This window comes from Myotis lucifugus, unplaced genomic scaffold (assembly GCF_000147115.1).
Source record: "Myotis lucifugus unplaced genomic scaffold, Myoluc2.0 scaffold_1, whole genome shotgun sequence".
NCBI lineage: Eukaryota > Metazoa > Chordata > Mammalia > Chiroptera > Vespertilionidae > Myotis > Myotis lucifugus.
In genome coordinates, this window is record NW_005871049.1 from 3291936 (window position 1) to 3306291 (window position 14356).

At 36.6% G+C, this 14356-nt stretch overlaps 1 protein-coding gene across 1 annotated transcript in view; it reads left to right on the plus strand.

Annotated features, from left to right (window-relative positions):
• The window catches only part of SPATA5 (spermatogenesis associated 5), a 228305-nt gene that overhangs the window by 61423 nt on the left and 152526 nt on the right, over positions 1-14356 (plus strand). The window contains exons 12-13 of the mRNA XM_014457229.2: positions 2793-2846; positions 4468-4547. Of these exons, the coding sequence (XP_014312715.1) occupies positions 2793-2846; positions 4468-4547 (134 nt within the window). The remainder of the gene's footprint in view (positions 1-2792; positions 2847-4467; positions 4548-14356) is intronic.

A 14356-nucleotide genomic window follows, 5' to 3' on the forward strand; every position in this document is an offset into this window, starting at 1 on the left:
AGTGGTAAGCAAAGATGCATTAGATGGTTCCTTGTTATCTGTCAGCCCATAATTTAGTGAGAGAGACACTTAACTAAACAAATGACATAATGAAATGGGTAATATTTAGAATCTTGATGATTAATTGTATGTGAAAATTGAGAAACAAAGGGAGAACTCGAGGTGAATTTTTTTTGTTTTTGTTTGTTTGTTTCCAATGACTGACAGGTGGAAGTACCGTAACTCTGGAAAGAGTATGTGAGGAGAAGAAGCTGGTTGGAGGTGGGGAAGCAAATAATAAATTGGGATTTAGACATGTGGAGTTTGGGAATGCCTTTATACTGTTTTAAAAAATAAGTTTTTGTTTTGTTTTTGTTTTCTTAATATATTTTTATTGATTTCAGAGAGGAAGGGAGAGAGAGAGAGAGAAACATCCACGGAGAGAGAGAATAATTGATTGGCTGCCTTGTCAACGGCCCACATTGGGGATGGAGCCTGCAACCTGCCTGGGCATGTGCCCTTGATAGGAATTGAACCCGGAACATCTCATTCTGCAGGCTGACGTTCTACCCACTGAACCAAACCAGCTAGGGCTAAAAAATAAGTTTTTAACTGATTTTTAACTGATTTTTAGAGAGAAAGGAAGGAGACAGATAAAGAGATAGAAACATCAATGAGAGAGAAACACCATCGATCGGCTGTCTTCTGCACACTCCCTACCCAGGATTGAGCCCTGGGAATCAAACCAGTGACCTCTTGGTTAATGGGTTGATGCTCAACCACTGAGCCATATTGGCCAGGCTGAGATGCCTTTAAAACTACATGGCAGATGGGTCCCAAAAGCCATTGTAAATATGGATTTGTAGCTCAAGAGGATGGTGATTTCTAGAGATAAGAGTGTGGAAGTTGAGACCCAGTGTTTAAGATTATGCATCATAGATAATAAAGAAGATTGAGACAAGAGAGTCAGGAATAACATACTAAGAGTTTTTGTGGACATGTGGGCATGTACACTTTACTGTTAGCTTAAATGGAGTCAGCATGGTGTCCTCAGTGTAAGTTCTTAAAATTTGTTTGTTTTCTTTTGAGTGAATGAATTATGGAGAAGGTTTGTATTATACTTATTGAGACGAACAGCTTGAATTATCTTCCCTTTCTTCAGCCTTTGTCACTTTTTTTTTATTTTTTAAAAATATATTTTAAAGAGAGAGAAAGAGAGAGGGATAGAGAGTCAGAAACATCGATGAGAGAGAAACATCGATCAGCTGCCTCTTGCACACCTACTGGGGATGTGCCCGCAACCAAGGTACATGCCCTTGGCTGGAATCGAACCTGGGACCTTTCAGTCCGCAGGCCGACGCTCTATCCACTGAGCCAAACTGGTCAGGGCCCTTTGTCACTTTTTAGTAGAAACTTACCCAAGGCCTGGTATGAAATGCCTGTTTTCAAATTTTTTGAAGTGCTTTTCCAAAATGGCCTTCTGTATGTGCTGATGCTGGTTTTTTAAAAATTAATTTTCAAGATCCTGTACTTATATTACATATATGTAATTCTATCTCATGTGAGTTTGGGTTTTTATGAGCATATTCCATAACATTTAACTATAGTTAACACGTAGGTTAACTTGCCTTCCCTAGACATTTCAGAACTTATAAAAACTTGATTTGAATTGTAATAGCCAAAAGCAACAGGCAGGTGTCAGACACATTTAAAAAGCCCTTGGGAAGTCTGGAAGAAACCCAGTAGATTAAAGGGACAAAATTGCAAGAGTATGAGGTATAAATATTGCCCTTGAATTTGTGACTGATATGGTGTAAAATAATGAAACAGTAAAAGATAAGTCAGGTTTAGTTCACACTAGATTCAACAGCTGGACAAATATTTTACATGCATTTATGCTATTTCTGTTGTTTTGTAAACTTGAACACTTGATCTCAGCCATGGAAACATGCAAAATAATGCTACCCTCAACTAAGCCAGTATATGGTACTGGTAGTTTTCTTTTTCTTTTTTTTTTTCTTTCCTTTTTTGGATTCCAAAATCTAAAATATTTACTAGTTGGCCTTTTACAGAAGAAATTTGCCAGTCCCTGTTTTAAATGGTATCTCAGTCCATTTAGGTTGCTATAAAAAAATATCATAGATTGGGTATTTATTCCTCACAGTTCTAGAGGCTAGAAGTCCAAAATCAAGGAGCCAGCAGATTTGGTGTCTGGTAAGATCCCACTTCCTGGTTCAGAGATGGCTATCTTCTTGCTGTGTCCTCACATGGTTGAAGGCCCTTCTGGTAGTTTTCTTGATCCCCCTTATCAGTGAAGCACATGGTATCTAGACAGGTGGAATGTGGTAGGACTGACACACCATAGTTATCTGGTAAGTAAAATTGGAAAAGAAATAACCTTATCCAGTCTCATTGATCTGATCTATTCTAGGGATTTATGTATCACTTTCTTAAAGAGTTAAATAACTTACGATCAAATATGGGCCTCACAGACCGTACTATATGTACCCATGCTAGCAGCTAACCCTAGCACTGTGCCTGATATAGGGTGAAAATGGGGGCAACGGGTAGACAGAGAACAAGATATTTATGGTCACAGCCTTGCCTTTGTATCGATGTGAAGTTTTTGGAACATGGAATGGCTTAATTTGTTGAGGCACAAATAACATCTAGTGAGACTAAGCATGCTAAAGGAACTAATTATAAGCATATTTTTATTTATTTCCCCCCCTTTTCTTCTTTCATGTATGTATTTGCTCTTTCCTCGTGGTTATATTTATAAAGAACTAAACAGATGTTTTCTTCTCATGCAGGGGCCTGAATTAATGAATAAATATGTTGGTGAATCTGAAAGAGCTGTTAGAGAGGTAAGAAGATGATGCCGCAAAGTGGAACTCTGCACAGGAGAACCATACTTCTGTCCTCTGTATGATTTCCATTTTGCTTGGGTTACAGATTTTGAAATTTCCAAATCTAAATTCTAGTGGTATATTTTTTCTTTAGGCAAATATTATTTTATTATTTAAAAATGCATTTTTGACCACCTATAATATTTTGTTTTTAAGCCTCATAGTAGTACCATCCTTTAGTTTTACCAAATAAAGATTTTTTAACAACTGCCAGCATTTTATTTTAGAAATGACATGTGTATACTTACAAAGAACACATGATCTCAGAATGAGATTTAAATCCTTTAAACTAGATAGTCCTTTAAATCGAGTAAGCTTAGTATATGAAAACGCCACTGTACTCTCATTTAGCCTGTGCCTAAGTGATAGGCCACTCCTTCATATTGCGGAAGCTACATGTACTAAATTCATGTAAAATCAAGGTGCTGGATTTGGGTAACAACAGCAGTTTGACCACAAGTCTTGACTTTCCCAAGCGGAGGTGGGCCTGCCTCACATAGGCACCCTCTATCCTCACAGAAGCTAAGCAAGGACAAGAACACACAAATAGCAGTGGAGTGGATGGTCTCCACTTGTGAAGTTACCTGAGTGTTACAGATTGGGACACTTTCTTTTTATCTGAGAAAAAATTTTAAGTTAATTTTTTCCTTTTAAAATGTAGGTGAAGATAATTGTATAAAACATTAATTGATAATGACAGCACTATCATTAATAAAAATGAAATAAAGTGATCTTTATAAATATTAATGCTTTGGTAACTGTTTTGTATTTTTATGGTCATGATACTTGTGACAAGAAAATGGGGGCCTAGATTTCAGGTAACACACGTTTGGATTTCTTTCTGTCTGTGCAAGCTTTTTCTAACCCATTTCCACATGTCACACTCATGGCTATCAGGCCAGTCACTGGTGTTGATAGTTTGATTGACTTGTGGTATAACCAACCAATGATCTTCCAAGTTTTGGCCATTTTTCTTGTCCCGTAAACTATTCCTTTCCCATAAAGTCTTCAATGACATGAACAAGGTGCTTGGTTTGAGTTTATGGGTATTTTATATGCTAAGCTATGGTTGATTTTGCACATGTATGATTTTTCTTTTAAATATGTGTTGATTATAGTTAATAATACCTGCCACTTACTGAGTTCTTAATATGTTTTAGGCATTGTACTAAATGCTTTGCATTATTATTATTTTTTATTTAGTTCTGAAAAGAATCTTCTGATATTGGCATTTATTATTATCTGCATTTTATAGATGTAGAAATAGAAGTTCAGAGAAGTAAAGTTAGCTACTCTGAAGGTCATACAACTACTGAAATGGTGGAGTTGGGATTTTAGCTGAGATTGTTTGATTGCTTAATCACATTACCTCCTACAGGCAGACCTCTATGGATACATATTGTTGCTTTACCTTTGTGCAGTGTGTATCCGTCTATTATAGGTTGTAGACAAAATGATTGGGCTGATTATCTTGTACATAATAGATTCAGTTCTGAACAGTTTTCAAACTAAAACGAATGACAGGAGTTTTTTGGAGTTTGCTGATCTTTCCCTAATGTGGCGCTCTTCTTTCCACCAGATCTTCCGCAAAGCGAGAGCGGTGGCTCCTTCCATTATTTTCTTTGATGAACTGGATGCCTTAGCAGTTGAAAGGGGCAGGTAGGCAATATTTCAATATTTCATAGGACTACTGTTAAACATTAGCAATCACAGTGTAGAGTAAATAGCATTTCTTATACCAGTTTTACTTATTAGTACATTTGGCATAAAGAAAACATTTTTCAATTCATGTGGTTATTTTCTCTTATACCCATTAAATTACTTCATGAATATAATTTCTCATATACCCATTAAATTATTTCATGTATATAATTTCATATACAATTAAGAAAAAAAGCCATATATTGATATCCATTTGGGACATTTGAGTTAATTTTTATAGTTTATTATCTACAGGGGTTCCTAGCACTATCAAAATTTGCGTTGTTATAAATATGTGATTAAAACTATAAATAAAAGCTCAATTAAGCATAATATAATGATACAGTAGAACTCAATTCCAATACAAGATGTTATTACACAGATGTTAGTATTTCTGAATTAAATCATGTTTCCAAAAATATAAATTAGGTACAATAGAATAAAAATTAGTATTAATAGTTTTGTTCCTGAATTTCAGGCACTGAATATAATTATTTATATTTTAAATATATAATCATATAGTCACACACACATATATGTATACATATCACAGAACTATTTACAAGTATGACTTTTTTTCTCTACAAATGTTTAGAGGTCCTTTAAGGAATATGTGCAAGTACTTCATGTTGGAGAATATTAATCTGTATGCTCTGTGCATAACTTCCTGATGTATATATTGATTATAAAAGTTCCCTGATGGTAATTACAGTGATGGCAGAGGGCACCATGTAAGCCTCAGGAGTAAATTCAATAAGAAGCATTGCTGTTCTCTTCCTTCCTGGGTAGTCTACCCTGCCTCACCGGATGAGAATGTAAACTCATTAGGAAACTTGTTAGGTGGGAGCCTGCCCTGCTTTCCTGTTTGATCTCCTGTAAATACCCACCAATCTTCTTTATTTTATGAGTTAAAGTACTTGGGCCCATTTTATTACTTCTGAAGTGAGATGACACAAAAGGTTGCAAATAGCTCAAGTTCACCTTAACTGCAAGAGAAGAAAAGGAAGCCAGAAAAGTTAGCTGATGCAGTGTGACCTGCCACATTCATGTGATGTTGGGGACATCTGTTTTTGGAGTCTAAAAAGGAACAGGGTGGGATACATTGTTAAATGTGAACCAGATGGGAGGTAGAATATGTAGCAGATTCTCATAAAATGCTTTTGAAATAAAATGGTGTGAGAAACCAGACTCGGCACTTGGCAGAAATAACCTGTTTTTTGCAGGCAATTTGGTCAGTAGGACTTTGCTAATGTATTAGAGATGCTAATGATTTGCAACCTCCAGATATCATTTCCTTTAATAGTGTTCATTGTATTCTGTACTGTGTACTTCCCTCCTTCCCTGGCTCCTTCAAATCAAGTACAAATGAATTCTGTGTAGTTTTCCTTTGTATAGAAAACTAGAGGCTCGGTGCATGAAATTCGTGCACAGGTAGGGTCCCTAGGCCTGACCAGTGATCAGGGCTGATTGGGGCCTTTCGGCTGCCGGCCAGGGCCTTCCTTCCCCGGCTGCCGGCCGCTGGCCGGGGCCTTCCTTCATTCCGCGCCACCTCCTGGTGGTCAGTGCACATCATAGCGAGCCATTGAACTCCCAGTCTTCCGGTCGAACTCACGAGGGGACACTTTGCATATTAGCCTTTTATATATATAGAATTGGGGTCAAAAGTTATTTGACATTTCAGAAAACAAAGATGAGATTGATAAGCAAATGTAATGCTAATGGGCCAAGGTTGAGCGTTTTGGTTGTACTTTAATTGTGGTGAGCCTCATGCGTTTGTTTTTTTATAGCTGTAAGAATCTCATAGAGTGATATTCTCTTTTCAGGGTGGTTGTTTGTTTGTTTTTCCTAATTTGTTGATGGGCCACATTGCCTAGAAAATGATTGTTTTATCTAATTGATTGCTATTACCTGAAAACAAAAAATGAAACCTCCACAAAGGTATCTATCAATAGCTGTTTCAAGCTATTAAGCCAAGTAACATTTTCAAGCTATTAAACCAATTTTATGCATTGTTAAAGAAACGGAAACATGGAAAAACAGAGAAAAATAAAAAATTCCAAACTAGGAGGCATTTCTACATAATATTGGGTTATAGCAGTGATGGCGAACCTTTTGAGCTTGGCGTGTCAGCATTTTGAAAAACCCTAACTTAACTCTGCTGCCGTGTCACATATAGAAATTTTTTGATATTTGCAACCATAGTAAAACAAAGATCTATATTTTGATATTTATTTTATATATTTAAATGCCATTTAACAAAGAAAAATCAACCAAAAAAATGAGTTCGCGTGTCACCTCTGACACGCATGTAATAGGTTCGCCATCACTGGGCTATAGAATAGTCATTGCTTTCATTTGTTCAAACAATAACATTAAGATCAAACCCATATGGCTAGTCTAAAAATGGCAATGTGTAAGAAAGCTGTTTCTTCTTATCAAGGTTTTAATTTCCAAGTTTAAGATGTCTTACAAATTGAGCAGAGAATTATGATGTACTAGTATACATACCAGTCCTTACTAGCCCATGCATGTTAAACCAATTATTTGACATACTATTTGCTTAGCTTTAAAATAGGTGTGCTTTCAGACAGATTTTTTTAATACATACTTATAAAAGTGTCTAATTACACCACTATTTTCTCCTTTTTGCCTCATTTAAATTTCTTTGGGACTTGAAAAATAAATAAGCCTTATATTTATTTTTCTTTATCTGTATACTCATTTAAATTATGGTTGTTTTGAATAAGATTTTTTGGGAGTCTTTATTTCATGTTGGGAGTTGGAGGAAGTATATGATCCCTTTTGCAAAGTGGCTTCCGTGATCTCCCTAACATTTGGGAAATTGAAAATGGTGTTAAAGTAGCATAGCTCTTTTGAAAATAGGGAGGAATTAAAGCACTAAGATTGGGAAGGGGTTACTGGGCTAATAATATTAGCTAACACTCATTTAATGCTTATGAAGCTATAGACTTTTAAGTGCTTTATAGGTTTAAAAAAATTTGAAAAGCTCACAAAAAGGCCCCTGTATTAATGCAAAGTAGGTTATTATACAATTGACAATTGGCTTTGGTACTCTGTTGCATCTCTGGCTACCTTAAGTTTATACATTTTTCAAGGTTATAGTGGGGAGAGCAAACTCGGCAATAATTCATCAGTCAAACTTGTCTTAGGCAGCAGTGGAGAGATGTAGGAGGAGCCCCATGTACTGTATTGTCTTGGCCAGGCCTCCTGTGACTGAGGACATGGTCACTGGCTCACCTGGAGACTCCTAGAGCAACCTCCTCTGTCACTGATCCTGAATCAAGCTCATCAACTGATTGCCTGGTAGTTCCAAACTGCAGGGAGAACTAGAAGAGATTTGGAACTGGAAGCATATCTCTGGAACTTAGAGTCACCAGCTGAAGAGGCCCATCTTGTTTACTTAATTAACTTCCAGATAACTGTGACTTCCTTTGTTTGGAGTGACTCCCTTTGTCACAGAACATGTTGTGTGGCCTTTTGTTGTATTATCTTCAAACTACTAGCCCGGTGCATGAAATTCGTGCACATTAAAAGGGAAATAATTAGCGGAGATATTTTAATATTGCTGTTTGCCCTTTCTCTATAATAGAAGTGTGAGAGATAAAAGGAACTTAGTAAAATGTATATGAAAATAATATATAAATTTATTAATAAACAGTAACAAAAGGATATAACAACAACAGAAGCATGATATAAAAATGACAAAAACATGATATGAAAACAACAAAAACATGATATAAAAACAACAGTGATGCAAACAATGACTGATAAAGTGATTAAACTTATTCTAATATCTCCCTGTACACCACATTAAGGGTGAAAACACTTTCAGAGTGCTTGACTAATTTCCCTTGTGATGAAGTATTTAGAACTTAACTGTAACGTCACATGCTCTTCAAACTCGAGAGAAAGCAACATATAACTGACCATGTGCGAAAATGGGTTCAGGTAGGAATATGCCTACTCTGTCTAGAGTTTGTCCTTGTGATTTATTAATAGTCATCACAAATGCTGGCATCACGGGAAACCGTCATCAAATCAGTTTAAATGGGAGGCCAGTGTCAGATGGGGAGAAATTAATTCTTGGAATCAAAACAACCTCTCCCTCTGCAGATCCTGTTAATACTTCAGCTTCGATAATGTTAGGTCGTAATCTTTTGATAATAAGTCTGGTACCATTACAAAGACCCCATTTACTACTGAGATTTCTCAATAGCATGATGATTGCACCCACTTTCAATTTTAATTTATGACACGGCATTCCTGAAGGAGTAATGCTATTAAGAAATTCGATGGGAAAATTTTCCTTTTCAGCATCATCTGTGGAATCAATGGAATCATCACTCAAATATGTGTGAAAATCTCCATCGAGTATATCCAAAATTTCTTCATTTAATATTTGAACATGCTCATTTTTTGGACAAAGAATTGCATGTTTAGATATATTTTTAATATTGTCTATAGATATAGTATTTCCAAAGGTAGCTTTTATAATAGATCCATTACAAATCATTTCACAGGGGATTTCAATATCCATTCCTAAATGAAAACTGCTATTAAGTTTGCCATCTCCAAGTTTTACTAACCATCCACTATAAGCAGAATCCTCTGATCTCTTATTTGTTGTAAGAGACAACTTTCTGAAACATCCCCAAACATTGCAGTACTTTAGATCACATAGCATGCAGTACAATACTGAGACATTGTCGAAAATCCCCTCCAAGAAGGAGAACTTTCCCACCAAATACAACATTCAGACTCATAATTTCTCTTAGTAATCTGTCTATGGCGTTTATAGCATGACTGGATGCCATGGTGCATTCATCAATAATGAGAAGTTGGGCCTTTTTAATAGTTTTAGCAACTTCACTCTTTATATGGAGTCTAGAAATTGAAGTTTCATTTAATGGAATCGGTAATTTATATTGGGAATGAAAGGTGCTTCCACCGAGAAGTAAATTTGCAGCAATTCCTGTAGACGCTGTGGGTAAAACATTACACCCGCGACCTCTAATATAATGTATTAAAACTTTATACAGATATGCAGGTGAATAGGATTCCTAGCTGGCAGGCCCCTGACAGCAAGCTGGCCACCTGTCGATTCTGTGAGGAATGGGGCTCCCTCCTCCCTCCTGTCAGGGTCCGGGGTGTAGGTGAATGGGGTTCCTGGCTGGCAGGCCTCTGACAGCAAGCTATCCAACAGCAGATTCTGTGAGGAATGGGGCTGCCTCCTCGCTACTGTCAGGGTCTGGTTTGAAGGCCGGACTCAGTACTTCCATGCTCTGCTCTGAGGGCGGGTTCCTGCCTAAAACCTTGCCCTCTGGGAAACCGCTGGGGGAGGGCGCAGCCCTTTCCAAGACGACCCCTGCAGGACTGACTTCCTTCCGGTTGGTCGTGACATGATGTTACACCCAGGGTTTTTATATAAGTAGATCATCATAAAAACCCCAGGAGGTGTAGGTCCTAGTCCCACCTCCATTCTGCAGGTGAGACAGCTTAGACATTTAGATATGTAAATACCTTACTCGGTCATGTGTCACTAGTAGCAGATCTGGGATTTGAATTCAGATATTTCCACTCCAGAGCAGATACTCTGAGCCACTTTTTGAGTTGACTACCGCACCACAGATTCCAGGACTCCAGGTCTAAGTAGTTAACTAACTTACCTTTCAAGCTTGTATTTAGTGTGCATTTTCTCAGTGACTTACATTAGTAATGACCCTGTTCATCTAACTGGGCTGTTGTTAGACTCCTTTCAAGCACACATGCATTCACCCATTCAGTAAATATTTATTGAATGCTATTTCAGCAGCAAGCTTGATGTTGGGGATAAAACAATGAATAGGACCTTAGGCAATTTTCTTAACCTCTCTAAGCCACAGTTTCTTCATTTGCAAATTGGAGTTAATAGTAACAAATTCCAGGTTGTTGGAATTAAATACATGTAAAGTGTTTCCCATGGTACCTGTGATTTTGTAACTGCTTAAAACCTTTAGTGTTTCTTATAATTTCTGCATAGATTTTTTAATAATAATAATTTCATATAGATAGAAATATAGTGCTAGAGATAAAAATGTATCCTGCCCAACAGAATTTATATTCTAGTGGAGGAAACTGAAGCATTTTGGAAATGAGAAAAAGTATTCTGGAGGTGTCAGGTACTATGACATTTAGTTAATCTAAGATGCCATTGGTTGAAAGACAGGTTATTATTTTATGTACCATTACTGAAGAAAAGTGCAGTTTTAAACTATGAAATGGTGCTGAGAAATACCAACTCCAGGAGACATCTTGATTTCAAAAATTTTAAATATGAAAAATGTTTGTGTTTTAGAAATAGAAGAAAGTATTGTTATTTGTGTGAAAGAGAAGATCTCTTCTATTTTATAAAACTAATGCTATTATATAAAAAACCATTTGGGGTATTGTTTTATGACTAGAATGTAAAAGAGATGATTATATGAAAAAATGGAAAGGATTAAGTTTTCAGTTAAAAACTGACAGACTAAATAGTATCTTTTGGGAGGTATTGGAGAATCTGTGGTATCAATGACTGTTGTCTTGTATGGCTGTTTCTGCACTTAATAGTCCAGAATGGGTTTCCACTTGGAGAGGTTGGGGAAAACAGTAAGGAGTTCTGAACTAGCTTTCCTTGTAAATGAGGATTCCAGGCTTAGCAGCATTCTGAGAAGAGCTCTGGGTTTTAAAATAATGGTCAGGAAATGGGGTGGCCTCTTTTGCAGCATATTCAAATTTCAGGTGAATGCATGACACTAAGCGCCGTGGAAGAAATTTTTGTAGGCATTGTTTCTCTAAATGATACTTTTCAAGGAGGATTCTGAATTGTTTTAATGTGATTTTTATGGTGGTTTTAAAATTTTCATAAAATCATAAAATTTTATAGCTGGAAAATTTCTTAGAAGTCATCTAGTTCAAGTTTTTATTCTTCAGAAGGAACAAAAGCCCCTAAAATTTAAGAGAAAGGCACATAACTTCTTTGTGGCCTGGACAAGACTAGAGCTCATGTCTTCTGATTTAGTGCCCTTTGAACATCTTCTTACTATCAGGATTTGGGTGTATTTATACCTGGATAAATATTACCTAATTATATAAAGAACATTGCTATGCTTAACAAACTCTAACAAAAACCACTTATTAAAAATTCTAAACATTATTATTTTGTATATTTCTTTCAAGTTTCTAAATTCAGTGCCTGTTTTCTGGTATGCATAGTTTTCAAATTAGTAAACTTTTAATATTAAACAGAAATGCTGAAGAAAACAGCAAAAGAAGAAATGGAAAGGGTGTAACTTTTTTTTTAAAAATATATTTTATTGATTTTTTACAGAGAGGAAGGGAGAGGGATAGAGAGTCAGAAACATCGATGAGAGAGAAACATCGATCAGCTGCCTCCTGCACACCTCCTACTGGGGCTGTGCCCGCAACCAAGGCACATGCCCCTGACCGGAATCGAACCTGGGACCCCTCAGTCCGCAGGCCGACGCTCTATCCACTGAGCCAAACCGGTTAGGGTAAGAGAGCAAGATTTTAAGAAACATATTAAGATGCCCACCATTTGGAACTGTTTATGACATTTTGAAATGTATACTAAATAAACATTGAAAATTCTAAATTGGATAATTGAGATGTTGTCTATAATTTAGAAATCATATGAATAGATGATAGGGCATTTTATTTTATTGGAAGAGTTGGAAAGGAAATGAATATATAATTTTTGTGAAGTATAGAGTATTGAAAAATAAAAATCAGTGTACTAATTACTACATAGCAGTGATATTTCTGTTAGTACAGATTTTTGGCTTTGGCGGGGGGCATACATTCTCTACTGAAACTGTTCATTCTTTGCTACTGTAGTGCAAGAGGCTCTAGTGAGTATGTGATCAAATAGGAAAACAGTCGGCTGGCCAGATTTAGTCTGTGGCTATAGTTTGCTGGCCTGTTCTAAGATATAAAGTCCCTTTGGTCCATGGCACCATATGACTTTTGAATCTGAATAATTTAGAAAAATGTCTTGACCTCTTATGGGAAAAGAGAGTTAATGTTTTGGGAAAGTCTAGCTTCAATTTTCTACAGCTGAACATTTCCCCCCCATTGTCATGTTGCCTATCTATAGCAGATAATAAAGTTTTATAAAATCATTTCATTATGTTAGTGATTACACATTTGTTTTAAAACTTTTTCTGGGAGTTGATTTCCTAGGATGTCAGTTTTATGGGTTTTGTTTCCTACTGCAGCTTTGAAATTCAGCCAAGAATATTTCTCAGCCCATAAAACATTTTCACTGTGCTATTCTCTGGCTAGCTCTCAATGATTTGTGGAAATAAAGGGCAAGGCAGCATGGGTAATGGGAATCCAAAGAATTCTCTTCACCTCATCTTCCACATTATTTACAGCCACTTTTTCCTCCTACAACAAATAGCAAATTGGACAAGTATGAGTTCACCACTTTCTGTTTAGAAGTGTCCTATTGGAGGGTATCAGTAATGAGTTTCTGAATACCGGTATTTTTATAAAAAATAATGAATTAAATATCTTTACTTAGGTGCTACCTAATACCATCACAGAACCATAGAATTCTGAATCTAGAAGGATTTATATAATATCTAATATAACTTCCTCATTTATACATGCCAATGATTATGAAGTCCGTAAGGGGACAGTAATATCTTTATCCTCTTATCTCAGCTTTCTAGAGCAATGTCTTCCAAAGAAGCACCACACATTCATTTTTCAAATAAGGCAGTGATGGTGCAGAGAACCTATAGATTGGATTCACTAAGTTGGTTGTTCTCAGAATCTGAGCTCACCATGTTTTAGTATTATTTTAAAAAAATTAAACACTGGGACTGTCTTGGGGAATTTTGTGGCCTGCGTTTATGTGCATAGAAGCATCATCATCTTCATTCTAAAGAAGCCTTTGTAAGGTTTGGAATATATTCACCTGTCAAAGAGCTCCGAAAAGAATTAATGAAGTACTTACTAAGCAATGCTTTTTCAAAAAAATTCTAGATCATAGGCCTTTGGGATATAATTAGGTTTACATGAGGTCATGTGGGTGTGGCCCTCATGGGGGGATTAATGTCCTTTAAGAAGAAACACCAGAGACCTTGCTTTCTATTTCTCTCTGCCATGTGAGGACACAGCAAGAAGGCGGCCATCTATAAGCCAGGAAGAGAGCCCTCACCAGAACTCAACCATTCTGGCACACTGATCTTGGACTTCCAGCCTCCAAAACCATGAGAAAATGAATATCTGTTGTTTAAGCCTCTAGTCTGTGGTGTTTTGTTATGGCAGCCTGAGCTAACTAATACACATCCCTTCTAAAATACTGGTGTTAGTATTCTGTTTGTTATTAATTTATTTATTTTTTAAATTGATTTAAAAATTTTTTAAAATATATTTTTATTGATCTCAAAGAGGAAGGAAGAGGGAGAGAGAGATAGAAACATTGATGAGAGAGAATCATGGATCAGCTGCCTCCTGCAATCCCCCTACTGGGGATTGAGCCCGCAACCTGGGCATGTGCCCTTGACCAGAATCGAATCTGGGACCTTTCAGTTCGCAGGCCGACGCTCTATCCACTGAGCCAAACCAGCTAGGGCTGTTATTCATTTATTTTTAATCACTATATACTTCCTGGGTGATCTTTTCTAATTCCATCTTTCCAGGTACCATCTCTATGGCAAGACTTCAAGAGATATATTTCTACATCAGACTGCTTTCTT